The 20,850-nt window shown below is 50.7% G+C and overlaps 2 protein-coding genes across 3 annotated transcripts; both read right to left on the bottom strand.

Moving 5' to 3' along the window:
- Positions 1 to 719: 719 nt before the first annotated feature.
- On the bottom strand, positions 720 to 4,096 carry LOC128562049 (serine protease 30-like). The gene is made up of 9 exons (XM_053556653.1): positions 4,070 to 4,096; positions 3,798 to 3,968; positions 2,989 to 3,090; positions 2,814 to 2,910; positions 2,710 to 2,736; positions 2,344 to 2,509; positions 1,990 to 2,261; positions 1,291 to 1,451; positions 720 to 1,099 (listed from the first exon to the last, which is right to left on the bottom strand). Exons 1-9 carry the CDS (start codon positions 4,094 to 4,096, stop codon positions 761 to 763), a joined length of 1,362 nt encoding a protein of 453 aa, XP_053412628.1. The 3' UTR covers positions 720 to 760.
- A 10,477-nt stretch (positions 4,097 to 14,573) lies between these two features.
- On the bottom strand, positions 14,574 to 19,177 carry LOC128562760 (brain-specific serine protease 4-like). 2 transcript variants are annotated; one of them, XM_053558065.1, is made up of 6 exons: positions 19,010 to 19,177; positions 18,387 to 18,413; positions 17,930 to 18,101; positions 17,047 to 17,324; positions 15,859 to 16,016; positions 14,574 to 14,988 (listed from the first exon to the last, which is right to left on the bottom strand). In XM_053558065.1, the coding sequence occupies exons 1-6, from the start codon at positions 19,089 to 19,091 to the stop codon at positions 14,779 to 14,781; spliced, it is 927 nt and encodes a 308-aa protein (XP_053414040.1). In that variant the 5' UTR covers positions 19,092 to 19,177; the 3' UTR covers positions 14,574 to 14,778. The 2 variants fall into 2 exon arrangements, with proteins under 2 accessions (XP_053414040.1, XP_053414041.1); XM_053558066.1 differs by lacking the exon at positions 19,010 to 19,177 and adding an exon at positions 18,821 to 18,997.
- Between the last annotated feature and the right edge of the window lie 1,673 nt (positions 19,178 to 20,850).

Raw genomic sequence — 20,850 nt, 5'->3', positions numbered from 1 at the left:
GGGCTTGGGCTCCTGTCTGGCCGAGTCACGATGACTGTATAACTCATCATCCAACTTCAGGGACACTTTGAGAGGGAAAGGGAGTTCTATTAAGACTCACACAGGAGGCAGTGCCTGTGGCTCAGTCGGTAAGGTGCCGGCCCCATATACCGAGAGTGGTGGGTTCAAACCCAGCCCTGGCCAAACTGCAACAAAAAAATTGCTGGGTGTTGTGGCAGGCGCCTATAGTCCCACCTGCTCAGGAGGCTGACGCAAGAGAATCACCTGGGCCCAGGAGTTGGAGGTTGGTGTGAGCTGTGTGATGCCACGGTGCTCTACTGAGGGCCATAAAGTGAGACTCTGTCTCTACAAAACAAAAAAGACTCACACAGGACAAGTATCACCTACTACCATCCTGAGCAAATCACGACACACAGTGACCCTAACTATAAAGATACATAAAAGAAACACAGGTCAGGATTGTCTAGGACAACTGTTCTCGACCTGTGGGTCACGACCCACAGGAACTATATTAAAGGGCTGTGGCATTAGGAAGGTTGAGAACCACAGGTCTAGGATAAGGGTTCTCAAATGTTCTGAGGTGAAGGACTATGTTTTTCCAGTCTGCTATAGTCAGAAATACATGTAAAATACAGCAAAACTGAATCACTAGAAAACTGGGAGAGAAAAACAAAGACATATAAAGTACATACCTACATTTATTATTATTAGATTCAACAAACTCTTTCAGAATGGGATCCCAGACTCCATAACTCATGCTTCACAGGGCCCCAAGCAAGGGTAAGGCCCACAGCACAGGCAGCAGTGCTGGGTAGGAACCAGGGGTGCCTAGGTGGGACCCAGAGGCACCTGGACGGGATCCAGAGGTTTTTGGAGGGGACTTAGGAGTGATTGTGTAGGACTTGGGGGCAATTGAGCGGAGCTCAGGGGCACCTGACTGATACTGGGCCAGGGTTTTCTCAATCCAGTCTGTGTAGCTTAGCACTCGGGTATAGACACCTGGCCGGTAGGACCGAGCACAGCCAAACCCCCAGCTCACAATCCCGATCTGGACCCACGTGCTGTTGCTGGCACAGACCAGTGGGCCCCCGGAGTCACCCTGAAGGAGAGTTAAGGAAGACATCTATGTCCTATGCGTATGTGTTTATCTCCCTACTGAGACCACAGGGGCTAGGGAAGGACTCTGACCCCTCTGGAGACCCTAGAGTGTGGGATGTAGGACAGTGCCCAGGACATGGTGAGCCTGGAGAGCCCACAAATCAGGACAAGGTGGCCAGAAGCTGCTATCACCTGGCAGGATTCCTTCTTGCCCCCAACAAAGCCAGCACACAGCATGTCATCCTGGATGAGGCGCCGCCCAACCAGGCTGGACTCTCCAAGATGGTACAATACATCGCACATGTTGGAGTCCAACAGGGGCACAGTCGCTTCCTGAAGGACATTCGCCACAGCTGAACCAGACAGAGGGCCCAACCTAAGTCCACCTCGAGCCTCCCTACCAGCTGAGCCCCCCCTCCCCTACCTGTGAGAGCTACTGCCTGAACCTCCCACCTCTTCTCTGCCCACTAGCCAGCCCCTCCTAACCCCCAAAGCCAAGAGGCAAGGTGTCAGGGAGTAGGCCCAAGCCCAGACCATGCACCTGAAAGCTGTCTGACCCTGGTTAATCTCATGACCTCTTGGTCTCAGCTGATTCATCTCAACAATGGGCAGAACCCTGGACACCCACACAAGATCTCCCAGATCTAACACGGGTGGTCACTCTACCAAGGGGAGCCCCATGATCTAGACAGCAAGGTCCCTGACCCAAAGCATTCCCAGCTTCAGGGGTGGGGTGTGGTAGGGGAGAAGATAGATTCGCCCACCTTAGAAGATAGACAGCACTAAGGCAAAGCACAGATGGGTGGGGTTTCCAGGGCTGAGAGCCTCAGCATGTCCCTTGGGCAGTCCTCCTTGGCCAGAAGTAGTGGTCAGATGGGTATACATCCTTACCTTTCTGCTGGATGGTCCCCCAGCCTGTTAGCCAGCACATGATCCCAACAGCAAAGGAGGCATGTGCTGCTGGGAGGCAGACCGGAGTGAACTGGGAGGGGTGCACGGGGGAGACCAGCTGCATCAGGGCAATGTCTCCACTGGAAAACTTATTCCCACTGTACGAAGGGTGGATAAAGAGCTTCCCCACAGCCTCCAAGGATGAGTGGGGTTCCAAAAGGGAGAGTGTCAGCCCTCCAATTTTAACATGGTAGAGCCCGGGATCCAAAGACCTAGGAGACAGAGACTTGGCCTGCTGAGGGCAGCACTGGTGGAGGGGAGGCGGGGAGTCCCCTCTTGCCCAGCCCCACTCACTTGAGGAAGCAATGGGCAGCTGTGAGCACCCAGCTGGGGTGGATGATGGAGCCCCCACATATGTGCCCCTCTGAGGCCACCCATACGCCAACCTGCCATGGCCAACGTCCTTCTGGGGCGTCTTGGCTTCCCACAGCCTTCCCAGTATCCATGGAGTGGCCGCACTCTGTGGAGCAACCAGCAGGTGAGGGGCTTCTACTCTGTTCCTTCCCAGAAAGCCAGTCCCTTTTGGTCCTAGCCATTAGACCTGCCCCAAATTCTCAATTTGGGGCAGGTCTAATGGCTGACACCTCCTGACATCTCGCTGCCCTCCTGACATCTCGCTGCCCTCAACACTTCGCTGGGATATCCAGGGCTGGTCCTTACCTGTCGGCAGCACATCCCCATGGGCCTCTGGAAAACAAGAGAGCAGAGGGCAAGCACATGGGCTGCCCAGGCACAGGAAGCAGGGACCTAGGAACACCCCTCACCTGGCAGCAGCTGCAGCAGCAGCAGCAGGAGGGAGCCTGCCAGAGGCCCCATAGCTCTCCTTCCCTGTAGACTCCGCTCTGGGGTCAGAGTCCTCAGCTGGCCACCAACAGAGGGGTTGGCAGGTCATTAACAGTGACAATCACGCTGTAGCCTGCTGTGTGTGGCAGAACCCACCCACTCCTCAGATGCGGCTGGGGCTTGCTCCTGTCCTGTGTGTTGCAGGGGATGGCTTAGAGGAGGCCCAGGGGTGCTGTGGCCCATGTTGGACCAGTCACTCTGAGGAGCCAGAAGTCAGAGGAGCTGGCCAATTCATCCCCATTAGGCTGAAATGTAGAAGCCTCACCCATGCTGCAGGCAGGCAGGAGACCACCTTGCTTCACCCATTTTGTCTGGAAGACCTGGGGTCTCTGCTCCCAGTTAAAGAGGACCCAACCCTCCTCTTATCCCCCTTCCACACAGATGTGATGTTTGCATACAGACCAGCCAGGTACTGACTGACAGAGGCCACCTCCTGATGCCTTGTCACCAGAGCAAACTGTGCAGCTCATGGAGACCCCCTCCCTCGGCCAACCCATTTACCCAGGGGCAGGAACCCGAGGGAGCCCTGTTCGTTGCTATGGGAACAAACGCAGCCAGAGCTCAGGAAGGGTAAACTCAGCATACACAATGTTTTCCAGGTATGATTTCCTCCTACCGCTGCTCAAAACCTGCGGCCCCCACTCCGGGGCCAGGAGCAGGGGACCCCAGGGCAGGTGAGCTCCGCAACCAATCCCCAGGCAGGGAGGATACCGCGAGGCGCTCTGTGCTTTGCAGGGAGGGCCACAAGCCCGGGCTTTGAAGTCAGCCCGGCCAGACGACCCCCACAATCGTTGAAGAAACCGCCCTCCCCCACCGCCGACCCCCACCATCAGTAGTCGCTTCTGCGCCCCAAACCCACCCATCTACCCTCGGTTGAGGGATGCTCACGTGGCCTTGCCGCAAACCTCATTTCGACTTTGCAGGCGACTCTGCCAACAGGGGGCGCTGCGGGCCGCCCTGTCGGTTTCCAGCGGTTTTCCGGCGAGGGGGCTTTCAGTGGACTTCCGGTGAGCTTCCAGAGGATTTCCGGCGGGCTTCCTGTGCACCCCTGTGGGGTTGGAGTCAAAGCGCAACTCCTGAGAGCATTATCCCAGCCGTCAGCTCTTTGGCCTCAGGCCCTCGTCTGGGAAGTGAGTGGTCTCTCTCAGGAACCGACTATTAGAGAAGCAACTCCCACCAGCCAAAGACGAGACCGTCTAAGCATCGTGACTTAAATTGATTGAAATAGGGCCGGGCGTCAGGCTCACACCTGTAATCCTAGCGCTTTGGGAGGCCGAGGCAGGGGACCACTTGAGCTCAGGGAGTTCCAGAATAGCGTGAGCAAGAGTGAGACCCCCATCTCTACTAAAAATAGAAAAATTAGCCAGGTGTTGTGGTGGGGCCTTTAGTCCCAGCTACTCAGGAGGCCAAGGCAAGAGGATCGCTTGAGCCCAGGAGTCTGAAGTTACTGTCAACTGTGATTCTCTACTGCACTCTAGTCCAGGTAACAGAGTGAGACTCTGTATCAAAAGAAAAAAAAAATGATTGAACATCAAATAAAAATAATCCTTCTGTTCATAATGATACTACATGGCCTCGTTTGACATTTTTGGAGTATGCTAAGGAAATAATAACTCATTATTTTGACAATAATTAAATAATTGTTGAAGAAAAGTTTGTCTTTATGGAAGAATGCTGTCATCTAGTGAATTAATTGATGGAGGTAATGATTTTTTTTTTTTTTTTAAGACAGAACCTCAAGCTGTCACCCTGGCTAGAGTGCTGTGGCATCACAGCTCACAGCAACCTCAAACTCCTGGGCTCAAACGATTCTCCTGCCTCTGCTTCCCAAGTAGCTGTGACTACAGGCGCCTGCCACAATACCTGGCTATTTTTTTGTTGTTGTTGCAGCCATCATTGTTGTTTGGCGGGCCCAGGCTGAATTTGAACCTGGCAGCTCAAGTGTATGTGGCTGGCACCTTAGCCGCTTGAGCCACAGGCACCAAGCCAGGAGGTAATGCTTTTCAACAAAACCCATCACCAAGAGACAAGCAAACATATGTACCTCCTGACAAAAGATTATTCTGTATAAATCAAACCTGAATTTGCTTAAGATTCTATATCTAACTACCAATTTATAGGAAACATACAGACAGAACAACCTGTTAGAGACAACATGGGGATACAATTAGTAAATCCAGATGGTGAGAATAAAGAATGACCAGAGTTATTCAAAAAGAGGTTAAGAAAAAAAAGATGGAGAGGGAACCTCTTTAGAAAAAAAAAAACCTAAGAGATACAGCAATCAACTGCAATAAATAAACTTTATGTTGTAAGGGAAATTTGTGAAATACTTTAAAATGGACCAGAAAGATTATAGGGTAACTTCAGTGGAATAGCAGGCTCTTCCAGGTTTTCTGATTCAAAGAAGGATCCTGCCTTTGAGCTACTTAAGACTCTGTAAATTGTAGATAGCTGATAGGAATGTGAATTATTCTTGTCCATAGAAGTGCAAATGATTTTAGTCTTAGAAATGTCATCGATTTTCCTCCTCCACAGTGGAAGAAGCTAGTTTTGCATCCATTAAACAAATTTATGTCCACATTCCTGATGGCCTATATGTAAATCTACTCTGAATTCTGTTTTGAACTAGTTGTAACATCTTACTGGTTCTGTCATTAATTGAGTTAAATAAAAAACATTGTCATGTGTTCAATTTATATTTGTGTGAGTCATGATTTTATGGTTTAAAAAATTATCTTTTAACAATTTATATCCTGATTCAAATATACACACATTGGAAAACATTATAAAATGATCTAGGTGGCTCGGTGCCTGTAGCTCAGCAGCAAGGGTGCTGGCCACATATTGGCTGGGCTGAGGGGTTCGAACCCAGCCCAGGTCTGCCAAACAACAATGACAACTATAAAAAAAAAGTAGCCAGATGTCCTGGAGGGTGCCTATAGTCCCAGCTACTTGGGAGGCTGAGACAAGAGAATCTATTAAGCCCAAGAGTTTGAGGTTGCTGTGAGCTGTGATACCATTGCACTCCACCAAGGGCAACATAGTGTGAGACTCTGTCTCAAAAAAAATAAAATAAATGATCTAGGAATGTGAAATGTAAACACTAATTATATTTGATGCTATTAGTCAATTTTTAGTTTTATTTAGTGTAATGATGATATTGTAAGTCTTTTCAATGGTTTTGTTTGTTTTTTTGCAGTTTTTGGCTGGGGCTCGATTTGAACCCACCACCCTCAGTATATGGGGCCAGCGCCCTACCCACTGAGCCACAGGCGCCACCCTTTTTTCAATGGTCTTATTTGTGAGACAGAGAGAGACTATGTCTTGCTCTGTTGTGTCTGAGCTCGAGTGAAGTGGTGTCGTCATAGGTCACAGCAACCTCAAACTCTTGGGCTCAAATAAGCCTCCTGCCTTACTCTCTCAAGTAGCTGGGACTACAGACACATACTACCACACCCAGTTAATTTTTAAAAAATATTTGTGTAGAGACAGGGTCTTATATGTTTCTCAGGCTAGCTTGAATTCCTGTCAGGCCCCTATCTTTTAGAGATACAAACTGAGGGTCGGAGGAGGGAATCTTTAATTCATCTCAAAAATCCAAAGTGAAAATAGCCAGTCTCTGAGTCACCCAGTTATAATGAAATATAAATTAATGCACATGAAACTGCTAGGTGTTCCTTTTGTAACTGGAAGTGAGGTAAGTGAGGTCAACTTTTTCATGATGATGCCAGCTTCCTGTAGGTTTACAAGTGGGAGACTTGTGTCACTGGAGAAGGATGTTTCCAATTTAGAATCACATGAGCAGCCCCTCTTAGTTGTGCTGACATTAGCTTAGTGAACACTATTTGTCTAGGGTGGAGATATGATGGGACCTTTCATCTGTGGACTATAAGCCTGAGCTAACCTGAAGAGCCCCTCAATATGCAATATGAGTGATGGCATACATAAATTAGCATCAGCCAAGGAGAAAGCCTAAAAGGAACCCTATCATTAGGCCTTTATGGGGACCCAAGTGAAATGACCACAGCTGCCTGGTATGTGGATTAAACTCAGGGTCTCTTGGTCACAAGCTAGGCAACAAACAACGCCAACCCGGGTATATAGTCACAGCATTTCCTAAAGCCCACATGATCACAGAACAGGAAATGTGAAAGATGTAACTCATACATGGTGTTAAATGGGGAAAACACCATGTAAAGCAATTTAAAGAGGTTTATTCTGAGCCAATATGAGTGACCACGGCCCAAGAATCCATAAACCCAAGAAACCTTGAGTAAATGATCCCCGGGCAGTCAGGTTACAGTCTGGTTTTATACATTTGTGTAGAGACAGGGTCTTGCTATGTTTACGAAGGTAAAACCATAAACCAATAGGTGGGAGGTATACATTGTTTGGCCTAAAGAGGGAGGACATCTCAAAGTGGGGTATTACAGGTTATAGATGAGATTCTTTGATTTGTGATAGGTCAAATAAAGCTTTGTCTAAAGACTTGGTGTCTGTAGAAAGGAATACTTGAGTTAACATCTGTCATGTAACGCTATACCAGGGGAAAGGTATAGCGTTATAGCTAGGAATGTAAGTCATATTATACTGGATTGATTCTTTTTTTTTTTTTTTTTTTTTTTTTTGAGACAGAGTCTCACTATTTCACCCTGGGTAGAGTACCATGGCGTCACAGCTCACAGCAACCTCCAACTCTTGGGCTCAAGCAATTCTCTTGCCTCAGCCTCCCAAGTAGTTGGGACTACAGGTACCTGCCACAACACCCAGCTATTTTTTGGCTGCGGGTGTCATTGTTTGGCAGGTGAGGGCTGGATTCGAACCCACCAGCTCCGTGTATGTGTATGTATCCGGTGTATGTGGCTGGCGCCCTCGCCGCTGATCTACAGGTGCTGAGCCACTGGATTGATTTTTTTTAAAAAGTGTTCAATGATGGCTCAGCGCCTGTAGCACAGTGGTTACAGCAACAGCCACATGCACCGAGGGTGGCAGATTCGAACCCGACCCAGGCCAGCTAAACAATGACAACCGCAAACCCCTCCCCCCTCAAAAAAATAGCAGGTGTTGTGGTGGGCACCTGTAATCCCAGCTACTTGGGAGGATGAGGCAAGAGAATCACTTAAGTTGAAGAGTTTGAGGTTGCTGTGAGCTATGACGCCATAGCACTTTACTCTGGGTGGCAGGTTGAGACTCTGTCTCAAAAAAAAAAAACAAAAACATGCTGGTGGCCCCTGTGGCTCAAGGAGCAGGGCACCAGCCCCATATACCGGAGGTGGTGGGTTCAAACCCAGCAAAAAAACAAAACAAAACAAAACCAAAACTGTTCAATGAGATTTTAAAGTTTGTAAGTCCTGACAACCTTTGCCTTGCATGGCCTTAGGTCCTATTTGCAACTAGTGTAAACTCCAAAAGGGAGGGGCTTTCCTATAAGGAAGCATGTCCGGCCTGCCTTTCTGTCACATCTGGGAACTCAGTTTTAAGGTTTGGCCAAGATGATAGGGTCTGTTCACTCAGCAGAGGGCTAGGATTTTATTTTTAGTTTACAATAGGAAGCTTAAAGCAACTGAAAGGATTGAATGCAAAATTTACCAACAGGAAGAAAACAGGAAATGGGAGTAAAACCAAGTCATAAATAAAACATTTAAAAGCTGAATTAAATACTGGTCTGCAGGGGACCAGTCATGAAAACAGACTTTACTGAGGTTTGACATTATTAGAATTTCTATGATGAATTGGGATAGACCCAGCTGGGTCCATTAGCAGAAAGTCATCCCAAGGACCACAAAGGCAATTCTATTTTGAGCAATCAAGCTAAACACAAGCACCTAAGTGCTAGGAGCCCCTTTAGGCATGACCACACAGGTACATGCTCTGGAACATAATGACTAGCTCTATAAGTATGACCTTCATGACTAGCAACCTCAGATCCCATATGACTATAAGCCCAGAGGAGGCTGTCCCTGAGCCAGAAAAGCAAGGGTATCACCAGTGCACTGGAGGAGAGTCTGTCAGACTATGGGAAGGAAAGTGTCCATCAGTGTCACCACTGGACGTTGACCAAAGCAACGGAACTAAACTGAAAAAATGATGGAGTTTTCCAGTTCTTGTAGGACTAGTCCCTTTGGACCGAGTAAACCTCTAGGATTCTTGGATACTTCAAGGATGAAGTGGAAAGATCTCAAGAGAGAAATGGTTTCTGTTAATGAGAGGCTGTGGTACTTAAGTAATTAATTAGAAACGCAAAAGAGATATGTCCACATTGTCCACCAAAATAATAAAATAGATAATATTTATTATCATTAACTGATATATTTCTAACATCTACTATTTTGCTTGGCCCTTTTTCTGAAACCATCCTTTATAAAATTAATAAAAGGCCATAACATAAGAACAGTGCTATGGGCCTGAACTCTGTAAAGCTCACTTTCCTATAATTGCTTACTACTCGGGAGTGACATAGCTGATGGTCATGAACATTCTTAGCTTTCTTCATTAGACCCTGGACCAACCGACCCACCGAGACCAATGGTCCAACTGGTCTGACTGGGAACTGAATGTAAGAAAACATTTTCTGCTTCCTAATCCTATGAATTTATCCCTAGCCAATCAGCAGACACAGTTGCCTCGACTTGTGCTTGCCAAACTGTCTTTAAAAACCTTTTCTCTCAAAGTCTTGAGGAGATGGATTTGAGAACTTCCTCCCATCTCCTCAATGGTGCCTGTGATATTAAACTCTTTCTCTGCTGTAACCCCTGCTGTCTCAGTATATTGGCTTCCTCTGGAGCAGTGAACCCAGCTGGATGGTAACAACATTGACTATATCAAGGCACAGGATCGCTGTGTATTTGTTACAAACTTTACAAGAAATGACCAGCCTGTTTTCCAAAGGAGCTTTGCATTCTCACCAGCAAATAAAATAAACACCTGACCTCTAATAAACTCAGAATGTTTCTTGGGAAAGACAGTCAAGTAAACAAAGAGTAATAACAGAATATGACTAATGCAGGGATAGAAACTTATTTCTAGCATGTGTGTCTGAAAGAGGGCAACAAACAGATGAATAGAAAATACGTAATATGTCAGATAGTGATGAATCTTCTGTGGAAAGGAAAATCCAAGAGAGAAGCCAGCTAAGGAGAGAGAGGGAACAATGCTATTGTTAAGACAATGGCAAAATGATGACATTTGGGCAGAGATCTGTAGGAAGTGAAGGATGAGCCGTGCAGTTCTCTGGGGGAAGAGGAAACCTCAAGTGCAAAGCTCCTGAGGCATGAGCGTGCCTGTTGTGTTCCAGGAAATTGTGAGGAAGCCAATATGGCTGGAGTACATTGACCAAGGAGGGGAGAGGTGGTAAGGGATACTAGAAAGATGACATCATTTCCTTTGAGTAGAATGAGGAGCCATGTGAGGGTGTTGAGAAGAAGAGTGACTTAGGGTGGCACCCGTAGCTCAATGTGTACGGCACCAGCCACAAACACAGGCTAGCAGGTTCAAACCTGGCCTAGGCTTGTTTAAAAAACAACAATGACAACTGCAACAACAACAACAACAAAAGCCGGGCATTGTGGCCGGCGCCTGTAGTCCCAGCTACTTGGTAGGCTGAGGCAAGAGAATCACTTAAGCCCAAGAATTTGAGTTTGCGGTGAGCTATGACACTACAGCACTCTACCCAGGGCAACAGTTTGAGACTCTGTCTCAAAAAAAAAAGAAGAGTGTTGTGTGTTGTAGTCCCGGCTTCTCAGGAGGCTGAGGCAAGAGAATCGCCTAAGCCCAGGAGGTGGAGGTTTCTCACAGCAACGGCAGGGCATTCTACAGAGGGAGGCAAACTGAGATTCTGTCTCTTAAAAAAAAAAAAAAGAAGAGTGACTTAGGTTTTAGGAGAACCACTCTGGGCTGCTGTACTGAGAATGGACCAGTGGGGGCAACAGCGAAGCTGTCAGCAGATACCAGTTAGGAGTCTATTACAGAAAGCCAGATGAAGAAGACTGTGTATTTTAAGTCAGGTTTATGAAGTTGTAGTTTACATATAGTAAAATTCACCAGTTTTAGTGATAGTCCTCTGAAGTTTTTTTTGAGACAGAGTCTCACTATGTTGCCCTCAATAGAGTGCTGTGGCATCACAGTTCACAGCAACCTGAAACTCTTAGGCTTAAAAGCGATTCTCTTGCCTCAACCTCCCAAATAGCTGAGACTATAGGTGCCCGCCACAATGCCTGGCTATTTTTTGGTTGTAGTTATCATTGTTGTTTAGCAGGCCTGGGCCAGACTCGAACCCACCAGCATTGGTGTATGTGGCCAGTGCCCAGTGCACCAAGCCAGTCCTCTGAGTTTTAATAAACACATGCAATTGTGTAATCACCACCACAATCAAGATATAAAGCCAAAACCCCCACTGCCAAAACTCCCCCATGTTCCTTTGTGTCAATCCTTCCCCTATCCTAGCCCCTCACTACCCCCTCATCTGCTCTCTGTCCTTATAGTTTTGCCTTTTCCAGAATGTCCTATAAATGGAATCATATAGTATGTAGACTTTTAAGTTTGGCACCTTTCATGTAATATAATGCGTGAGCTTCTTCACATTGTTGCATGTATTTTGTTCTTTTTGCTGCTAAATAGAATTCTACTGAATAGACGTACCACAGTTTGTTTACCCATTCAACAGTTTAAGGATATTTGGATTGTCTCCAGTTTTTTCCAGTTATGAGTAAAACTTCTATAGCTATTTGCATATAGGTTTCTATGTGCATGCGTTGTCCTTTCTCTTGAATACATCCTAGCAATAGGATTGCTGTGTATATGCCAAACTTTATAAGAAATGACCAACCTGTTTTCCAAAGGACTTTTGCATTCCCACCAGCAATGTATAAGAGTTCCAGTTTCTCTACAGCACCTAATGTCATTGTTTTTCAAACTGAACAGTTGGAAAAATAGACTCCTGTCTTTTGTTGAGATGGGACTTGGTGCCAGTGGAGCACCAATCTGGGTCCTGTGGTTAAATGCATGTTTTCCAACACTTGTTCTAGATGCAGAGTGAAGAAAAGTTGGGAGGTCCCAGGTATGGGAGTGAAAGTCCCCCCCAGGTTGGGAGGCTGAAGCAAGAGAATCAAGCCCAGGAGTTGGAAGTTGCTGTGTGCTGTGATGTCAGAGCACCCTACCCAAGGCCACAGCTTGAAGCTCTGTCTAAAAAAAAAAGAAAAGAAAGTCCCCGCCAGGGTTAATGATCTGAGGTAGGAGCTAGGAAGGAGTGTGTGAAGGAGGAGAAGCCAGGCCTCATAGCTTGCAGACAAAGCAGTTCTTTCCATAAGGACCTTGTCACTAGGGCCAGATGGTCCCCACCCTACTTTTGGGGAGGTAGGGATTGCTCTGCAAAGGCCTATCCCATGCAGGAGATTGAAGATGGTCAAAAACATCTGTCCAGAAGCTCAGGGTGGGTATGTTAGCTGACCATGGGGGCCAATTCCAATTGGCCCATTGGAAAGACCCAGGAGTCTCTATCTTCAGTCCCTAGAGAGGCAGGTGATATTGGTGGAACAAAAGTAGTGAGGCCTCCCCACCTAGAGAGGGCCAGGCTCCACCAAGGAGAAGGGAGGTGCTGTGTGATCCTTGAGTTCAGTATGTCCCACAAGGCTGGAGGACGTGGACTGATTGGGATTCTAAGCAGGGTGCACACACCACGCACCTGCAAAACCTCCCAAGGGAAGCCTCCCTGAGGAACAAGAGCTGCATCAACTGCACGAACTGGCTCAACCCTGCAGGGACTAGGGCAATTGTGTTTTCACCCCCCGGTCCCCCACCCTGATTGAGGGATCGTTGCAAGTCCTATTGCACTGAAGAGCCAGGGGCTGGCTCCCAACTCACACCCAGCCCGACCTCAAACCCCTGGGATCCCACAGGGCCAATAAGAACACAGGAGGCTCCCTCAGTTCAGAGATGACCTGAAAGGTGGGGGAGGGTGACCTCCCAATTCAGAAAAATCCCCACCCTTGCTTGAGCATCCTTCTAGGCATTGCTTTCTTGGGGGCTTCTCTAAGGATCCTATCTGAGGGAGTAGCTGGGGCGATGAGGTAGAGACAGACCTGAGAAACAGGGTCAGAGAGTGAGAGGTGAGAAGGAAAAGACACAGCAGGGCAGAAGTGGGAGACTAGACCAGAGGAGATGGAGCTGAGGAGGAGAGAGGGCAAGATCTGGGGACAAGAGAAGTTGGGGCAAGAGGAGAGACTGAAGGGAGGGACCCCAGGACTGAGGAGGGAGATGGCAAGGAGGAGAAACAAAGAGAGGGAGCACTCAGGGACAGAAAATGGGAGAAGGGAAGAGCAGAGAGGGCAGGGACAGAGGGGGAACTAAGGCGGGAAACAGAACCGGCAAATGAGGGCTAAAGTGGAGGGGGCTGAAGAAAGAGCAGAGGGTATGGAAAGCCACAGAGTGCAGAGATATGTCAAAGGGGGGACCAGGTCTCAGAGGGAAGGGTTCTGGGGACACCTAAGTTACCCCAGCACACCCCAGGCTGGTTCTCTGACAGAAAGGAAGCCAGTTTTTATTGTTTTTTTTTTTTAATAAAAACAACCCCACAGCATTTACTATGATCTAATAATGTAAAGGTAATCAGAAAATACCAGCAAATATTTTACAACTGTACTCCCAACAAGACACACACATGCATTCCCTTCTCAAAAACTGTCACTTCCTTGCTCCTTTCTAGTTGGAGACATTCTGAGCAAAGGACTATTTTTTTTTTTTTTTGAGACAGAGTCTCACTATGTCGCCCTCAGTAGAGTGCTGTGATATCATAGCTCACAGTAACCTCAAACTCTTTGGGCTTAAGCAATTCTTCTGCCTAGCCTCCCAGGTAGCTGGGGCTACAGGAGCCCGCCAAAATGCCCAGCTACTTTTTGGCTGTAGTTGTCATTGCTGTTTGGCAGGCCAGCGCTGGGCTCGAACCCACCACCTCCCGTGTATGTGGCTGGCGCCCTAGCGCTTGAGCTACAGGCACCGAGCCAACTATCCCCCCCCTCCCCAGCATAATTGGACCTGGTTGTTTTCTTGACTTTGGCGAAATCTCTTCTGTTATCAGCTGCTAAGCAGTTCACCTACCAACAGCAGGGATACAGTCACAAATCCACTTGTTATCCGGACGCTGGCACACACCTCTGCCCACGTAGGCTGGGCCGAGGCAGCTCAGGGCTGGGCCCAGCAGTCAGAGCCCGCTGCAAGTGAGTGGTTGCAGGCAACAGAGTATCAGTCTGGGAACTAGCAAGCAGGAGCCAAACAGACGCTGAGAGTCCGGCTCCCTTGACCCCCATAGGCACGCCTCCCCTCTATGCTATCGCCCTTGGCGCTTCCACACCCTGCCAGGCTCCTGGACCCTATGGTGGGAGAGGGGAAGGGAGTCTTGGCCTGAACCAGGAGCTAACACTGTCTCGTGGCTGGGTTGCTCCTAGCCAGCCCTCTTGTGGGAATCCAGAGGGCAGTCTGGGGGGCCTTTAACCCCTGCCCAGGCCACCAGACACCCCACTCAATTTGGCCACCCTAGAGGGGCGAGGGGTAAGAAGGGAGGGCGAGCTTAGGCTGCCAAGGTCAGGAGACCCCACGCGGCCAAGTTAAGCTCATAGCTTCCTCTCCCCCCATTTTAACCCCAGTATCGTTTCCCAATGTCCCCATACTTGGGCAAAACCAGAACCTGGAGAATAAATAATTTATTGAAATTGGAAGAATAAATAAGATATGTGGGCAGAGTTACAAACAACCGTAAAAATCATTAATATCAATACAAACAAAGGTGCTCCCGGCTCCGGGCCAGCCCTGGAGCGGGAGGCGGACGCCCCCCAGAGGTAGAAGGCTCATTTACAGCAGAGGAAGCCGCAAGTCGCGGCGACCCGGGCTGCCCTACCGGGGCGCAGCGCCCTCGGAGCTCCCCTGCGAGCGCCCGCGGAGCTGCACGCCTTGCGCAACCCTCTCCACCCAGGAGCGGTGCGCGGGGAGGCTGATGTAGACGCCGGGCCGGTTGCGTTCCGCACAGCCCTCACCCCAGCTGATAACGCCGGTCAGCAGCCAGGCGCCGTCCACCTGGCACATCAGGGGGCCACCGGAGTCGCCCTGCGGGAGAAAAGGGGCTGTTAGGACCCCGCCGGGGGGCAGAGGTTTGGGCACAGCAGGACCCACGCCACGTCGGTGGACAGACCGGTCCCTTTCCGGAGTCCACTTTTCTTTTTCTTTCTTTTTTTTTTTTTTGAGACAGAGCCTCAAGCTGTCGCCCTGGGTAGAGTGCTGTGGCATCACAGCTCACAGCAACCTCCAACTCCTGTCCTCAAGCCATTCTCCTGCCTCCGCCTCCCAAGTAGCTGGGACTACAGGCGCCCGCCACAATGCCTGGCTTTTTGATTGCAGCCGTCATTGTTGTTTGGTGGGCCAGGGCTGGATTCCAACCCGCGAGCTCAGGTGTATGTGGCTGGTGCCCTAGCAGCTTGAGCCATAGGTGCGGAGCCAGGAGTCGGGTGGTACCCGAACTGCATAGGTGCTGCATCGGTGGTCAGTGAAGGACATGCCAAACTCACTGCCCAGCCTGTCCCCTCCTACCCTGTATTGTGATTAGTAATTTGCAGATTCGAAAATTGAGGCTCAGAAAGAAGAAACATTTACCCAAACTTGCAACCATGGCAGCAGAGTAGGAATTACAACCAGCCTTCCTGCTGACCATCATCCCATCCTTCCCTCCCTCCACCACACTCGCTGGAGCTGGGGACTGAGATGTGGGAACCCCAGCTAAAATGCTCAGTATACATTTGGTGTTTGTGCAAGTAAGTGAAAGGTTGGGCCAGGCTGAGGCTGGTTCTGTAGGGTGCAGGGACTGCCAGCCCAGCCAATTCCAGGGAGGAAACCCAGGGGAAGATGATGGAGCCAGGTGAGGTCAGGCTGACGCTGTCTCTCTCTCAAGGCCAGTGCTGGAAGCAGGGTGGGGTTGCTCACCAGACAGGCGTCTCGACCACCCTCCAGGTAGCCAGCACACAGCATGTCCTCTGTGATGGCCGCCTGCCTGGCTCCCCGCCAGTACAGGCGGCTGCAAGTTTCCCTGTCAATGATGGGGACCTTCAGCTTCTGCAGGGTCTGAGGGTGGGGTAGAGACACTGGAGGAAAGGAGGACAGAGTCAGGCTTGGGGACTATTTCCCTCCATTCCCACTAGCAGCAGTTACTCAAAGGCTACAGGATGGGCTGTTCTTTTAGGCTCTCCCAAGCTGCTTTCAGAAAACCAGAATTCTAGGTCTCTACTTCTGTACCTACTGAATACAGAGCCTGGGATTGGTCCTCTGTAATAAGCTCCCTGAGGCTCCCAGGTGAGTAGAACCTGACCATTACTTCACCCAGCAGGGGCCTGCCACAGCACAAGTGTCCAATAAATGTCCACTCAACGTTGAATACTGAGGGCTCCCCACACCCTGCCCAGGGCTGGTCTGTGGACTCTCTTCAGTTTGCAATTTCAACTCTCACCTAAATTGGTGTCATTTCTCTTAATTCTAGAATCTGGTTAAACTTCCATTTTGCTCACACTTTGTCTTAGTCTCTCTCTCTCTCTCCCTCTCAAAATCTCTCCCTTCCAGGTCTCCATTGTATCCCTCTCATTCCTGGTCTCTGCCTGAATATTTCCTTTTCTTAGCCCAGTCACCACCTATTCTAGCTAGCTAGCTATCACTTATCTTTCTCTTGCTGCCTCTTTGCCTCTGGCTTTATTTAATCTGGTTTGTGTTTTTAGATGATGTTTTCGAAACCTCTAAACTTGATTTGGAAATTACATTTTACAATTAAGGAGACTGTATTTCCTCCTGGGAATTTTGAAGGCATGCTGCCACCAGGGGTGCTCGTTCTCCACCCCCACCCCACCGCCAGGGCTCTTCATATTCATCATTCAGCCCTTCCTGCGTTGGTGAAAAGCTGCTGTTGCCTCAAAACACAAAGATACCTTTGAACAAGAAACGACCCAAGACTATCCACTTAGGCCCCTGACTTAACACCTCTGGGTCACAGCCTGTCTTCTCTTCTATCTCTGTCATACTACACCTCTGGTCTCTACCCCTTGCTACTCAAGGTATCTGTCTCTGTGTGTCTGCCCCCCTCAGTCCCATCCATCCCCAACCACCTCTGAAGGAAAGAAGCTGTACCTCCGTCATGGATACTCCCCCAGCCCACAATCCAGCAGTCAGCATCTTCAGAGAGACGGATGGAAGAATCCGGCAGGCAGATGGGCAGGATTCGCTCCGAGAACTGGACAGGATGCTCGAGGCGCACTAGGGCAATGTCTGCACGCTCACCCTCCTTCCAGGAGTACCTTGGGTGTGGCAGCACCCAGGCAACGCCCACCTTCTGGGACCGAAGGCCAGGGTGCCCCAGGTGCCAGGCCCCTAGAAGCACTGAGAACAGGGATGGCTTATCCAGATTCCTGGAAAAGAATGGGGTGGCATGAGCTAGGAGGAGTCTGGGAGAAGCTGATGCCGAAAAGAAAGGAAAGGAGACGCAGGTTAACAGCCAGAGACAAAGAGGGAGAGAACAAAATCAAGGGACGAGAGAAGGGCTGGAGTTCCAAGAGAAGGGCTGGAGTTTTGTGCAGAACGGACAGTGTCTGAGCAGAGGCAGCAGCAGCCCTCAGGGCAGGAGGGGCAGGTCTCACTGCAGGGGTCCTTAAACTACGGCCGGCCCGCGGGCCACATGAGGTGGTGTGATTGTATTTGTTCCTGTTTTGTTTTTTTACTTCAAAATAAGATATGTGCAGTGTCCATAGGAATTTGTTCATAGTTTTTTTTTAAACTATAGTCCTGCCCTCCAACAGTCTGAGGGGCAGTGAACTGGCACCCTGTTTAAAAAGTCTGAGGACCCATAGCTAGAGTAACAGCAAGACTGGGAAGGCCCTGAAGGCAGGAGAGGCTTCTGACAGAATCTGAGTCTCCACTGAGGGGCACCAAGATTGGACAGAAGCCTGGAAGCTGGGACTGCATTGGGAGGAAACCTGGGTCCCGAGGGCCAAGTGGTTAGCCTGGCCATACGTACCCCTTAAAGCAGTGGGCAGCGGTGACCACCCAGCGGTTGGTGAGCAGGGATCCTGCACATTGGTGGGTTCCATTCTTTCGAATGCTCACGACCCACGGCCACTCGGCGTCGGCACTGTCCTGGCCACCCACAATCCGGTTCAGCTGCTGAGGCTTCCCACAGGCTGGGGGCGCTGCCAGGCAGGGTCAAAATTCTGTCTCTCCAACTCCAGGCAACCCCAAGCCGCATCCCGGCCTCTCCTCCCCTCCCCCAAACTGGCCAGCTCACCATCCCCTGAGCCATCTTCTGCTGGCCCTTCCCCCATCTCTGGGCCCTCTCAGCTCCCTGCAGCCTGTCCACTCTGCCCACCTGCCTGGCACCTTTCAGCCCTCCCTCTCACTTCCTGCCCCCACTTCTGCTTGGGTGGAAGCCCCCTTGGGCTTCCCTTCCTCCCCAGACGAGGGCAGCTCCCACTCACCAGGTATCTTGGCAGCTTTGAGGGTGGCTGAGGGTGAGAGAAGGGAAGGTCAGGCTGGTAGCAGGAGGAGCCCCTGCCCCTCAGTGGCCAGGGTTCCCCTCATGTCACTTATTGCACAGGGCGTCCAGGTAGGGCATTTCAAGCCTCTCCCACAGCTGCTGCCCTCCCCTCTGCCAGCCCACAACCAGCCTGCTCCACACTCTGTCCACCACTGAGGATGAGGCACCGGGAAAGGGATGGGATGAGGGATGGGCATGTCCCAGGGAGGTGGGGAACAGACTCAGGAAGCACAGACCCGGGTCTAGGCCTGGATGCTACTGCCACCCGGCACCCTCCTATGGCCTCCCGCCCCAAGATGCAAGCTAGGAAGAGGGCAGGGTGACAGAGAGGAGAGAGCAGTGTGCACTGAGCCACTGTGTGCTAGGCTAACCCACATGCTTTCATTCAGTCCTCAGCTCTAGAGGAAGGGAGACACAGTACGGTTAACAGCCAGACACAGAGACGGAGAGAACAAAATCAAGGGACGAGAGAAGAGAAGGGCTGGAGTTCCATGCAGAAGGGACAGTGTCTGAGCAGAGGCAGCAGTAGCCCTCAGGGCAGGAGGGGCAGGTCTCTGCACTCACCTGAGGAAGCCAGAAGCAGCAGGGAGATTATGATCCTGACATGGGCCCCACCCAGGGCTGGGGGGGGTCTGGAAACCACCATAGCCAGTGGGGGTGGGGGTGGGGGCCCAACCAGTCAGCAATCTTGAGGGACTGTGCTAGTTGGGACAGGCAGGGCAGGTGGCCTGAGTGTGTAGGGTACTCTTCAGATTACCTCGGTTTTATCCCAGGAGGTGGAATGCTGTCAGACTAGTCTTCCAGGTGGCTGTCCCAGCCACCCAGGCTGTGGGTGACAGGGCAGGCGGGGCTGTGGGGAGGAAATGAGCCGCTAGAGGGGGGAAGGGAGACTTCAGCTGAGACCCCAGGCCTGGGGCCTGGTGGGTGGGCTTAGAGCCCAGGGTCCATCTGTGGGTCCAGGATGTGGCCTCTGGAGGTGAGGGGACCTGGGCCCAGAATTTCCTGATAATGACTTGGAGGGGGTGGCAGAGAAAGGTTCCACAGTGTTGGAAGGAAGGGGATCTGGGGTGGGGCAAGGCCCCAAGTTTGCAAAGCTGAAAGCTGGTGTACCAGGTGTTGGGGGTTCCTCAAGACCCTGGGGGCTGGAGACTGACAAGGAAGGTGCCCAAGGCTCTGTAACGGCTCCTGCCTCCAGGGGCCTGGGTGCTGTGACTCAGCCTGCAGATCTGGCCCTACCTAGGGCTCTGGAATCCCGTTAACCCACTTCCCAGAAAGCTGTGAATCAGGCCTCAGTGGCCTCTGTCCCTAGAACCACCATCCCTGGGGCCGCCCTGGAGTTATCTGTACAGGAAAGGCTCAGCCCTGTCACTTCAGTCACCTCTCACCTGGACTCCAGGAAGGGGAGGGGCCTGTAGATAGTCCTGTGCCTATCTCTGCCAGGAACCCCCCAGGGCTGGGCTGAGCTGGGGTAGCCCAGGCTGGAGGTGGATTAGAGGTGTTTCCACCCAGCACTGACTCAGCACCCTGTGGGGCCCACACTTTCAACACCCCCCACCCCAGGCAGGAGCAGGCTTCCTCCAAACCGGCCAGCACCTTTGGGTCACCTGGAATTGGGAACCTGACTATGGCCAGAGGGGGTGAATGAAATACACCAGAGCAGCTACGGAGTGTTCAGGATCGCCACATTTCAGCCTCAAATTTCCTTATTATTCCCATTCTGCAGAGGAGGAAACTGAGGCAGCTCAGGGAGGTTAAGCAACTTGTCCAAGGTCTCCCAACTGGTGAGTGAATGGTGAGACTTAGATCCTGCAGACAGCCATTGGAGCTCAGGCAGGGGTGGTCATTTTGTGCTGAGGTGGAAGCTGGGGGGGCCCAGAGAAGGAACCTGACCCTGATCAAGGGTCAGCAAAGGCTGTCCAGAAAAGGAGCCATTGACTCAGATCCCTGAGAAGAGCAGAGTTGGCCCTGCAGAACATGGTAATGGTGACAGTGACATCATTCTGGAGGGGAGATGAGTGCATAGGCTAGGAGGGGAGTGGCCCAGTGAGCCCCACCTCACATCCTGGAGAGTTCAGTCAGAGTCCCTCTGGCAGAACACACAGATGCCTCCTTAGTGCCACAGCTCTGCTCTGGACAGGTCTGTCCTCAGCACTCTCCAGACCCTGCACTGGGGTGAAATCCATGCTACCCGCCTCCTCAGTCTGTCAGGGTTAACCTGTGTGGCAGGAACATTGTTGCGATGGTCAGAAGCAGCCCAGATCTATTGCAGGCAAGGGCTGCCCCTTCCTATTGGTGCCCAGGATGGAGCCGAACCCCCCAGTGATGCCCTGTTGTCTGTCCTGGGACTCTAAGGGGTTGGGGCACTGCAGGAAAATGCCTAAGCAGAGTGGCCACGCAAGGGGCAG

Source organism: Nycticebus coucang, chromosome 12, assembly GCF_027406575.1.
Source record: "Nycticebus coucang isolate mNycCou1 chromosome 12, mNycCou1.pri, whole genome shotgun sequence".
In the NCBI taxonomy this organism is placed as follows: Eukaryota; Metazoa; Chordata; class Mammalia; order Primates; family Lorisidae; genus Nycticebus; species Nycticebus coucang.
Note: the sequence above shows the minus strand (reverse complement) of the source record. Positions and strands in the feature narration are given on the sequence as shown.

Coding starts and splice junctions, on each gene's coding strand:
- LOC128562049 (XM_053556653.1), bottom strand. CDS start 4,096: ATGCTTAGACGGTCTCGTCTTTGGCTG. Junction 3,969..4,069: donor GACGGTCTCGTCTTTGGCTG/GTGGGAGTTGCT, acceptor TAATGCTCTCAG/GAGTTGCGCTTTGACTCCAA. Junction 1,100..1,290: donor GCAAGAAGGAATCCTGCCAG/GTGATAGCAGCT, acceptor ACTCTCCTTCAG/GGTGACTCCGGGGGCCCACT.
- LOC128562760 (XM_053558065.1), bottom strand. CDS start 19,091: ATGGTGGTTTCCAGACCCCCCCCAGCCCTGGGTGGGGCCCATGTCAGG. Junction 18,102..18,386: donor CAAAGCTGCCAAGATACCTG/GTGAGTGGGAGC, acceptor CCTGCCTGGCAG/CGCCCCCAGCCTGTGGGAAG. Junction 17,325..17,929: donor GCTGCCCACTGCTTTAAGGG/GTACGTATGGCC, acceptor ATTCTTTTCCAG/GAATCTGGATAAGCCATCCC.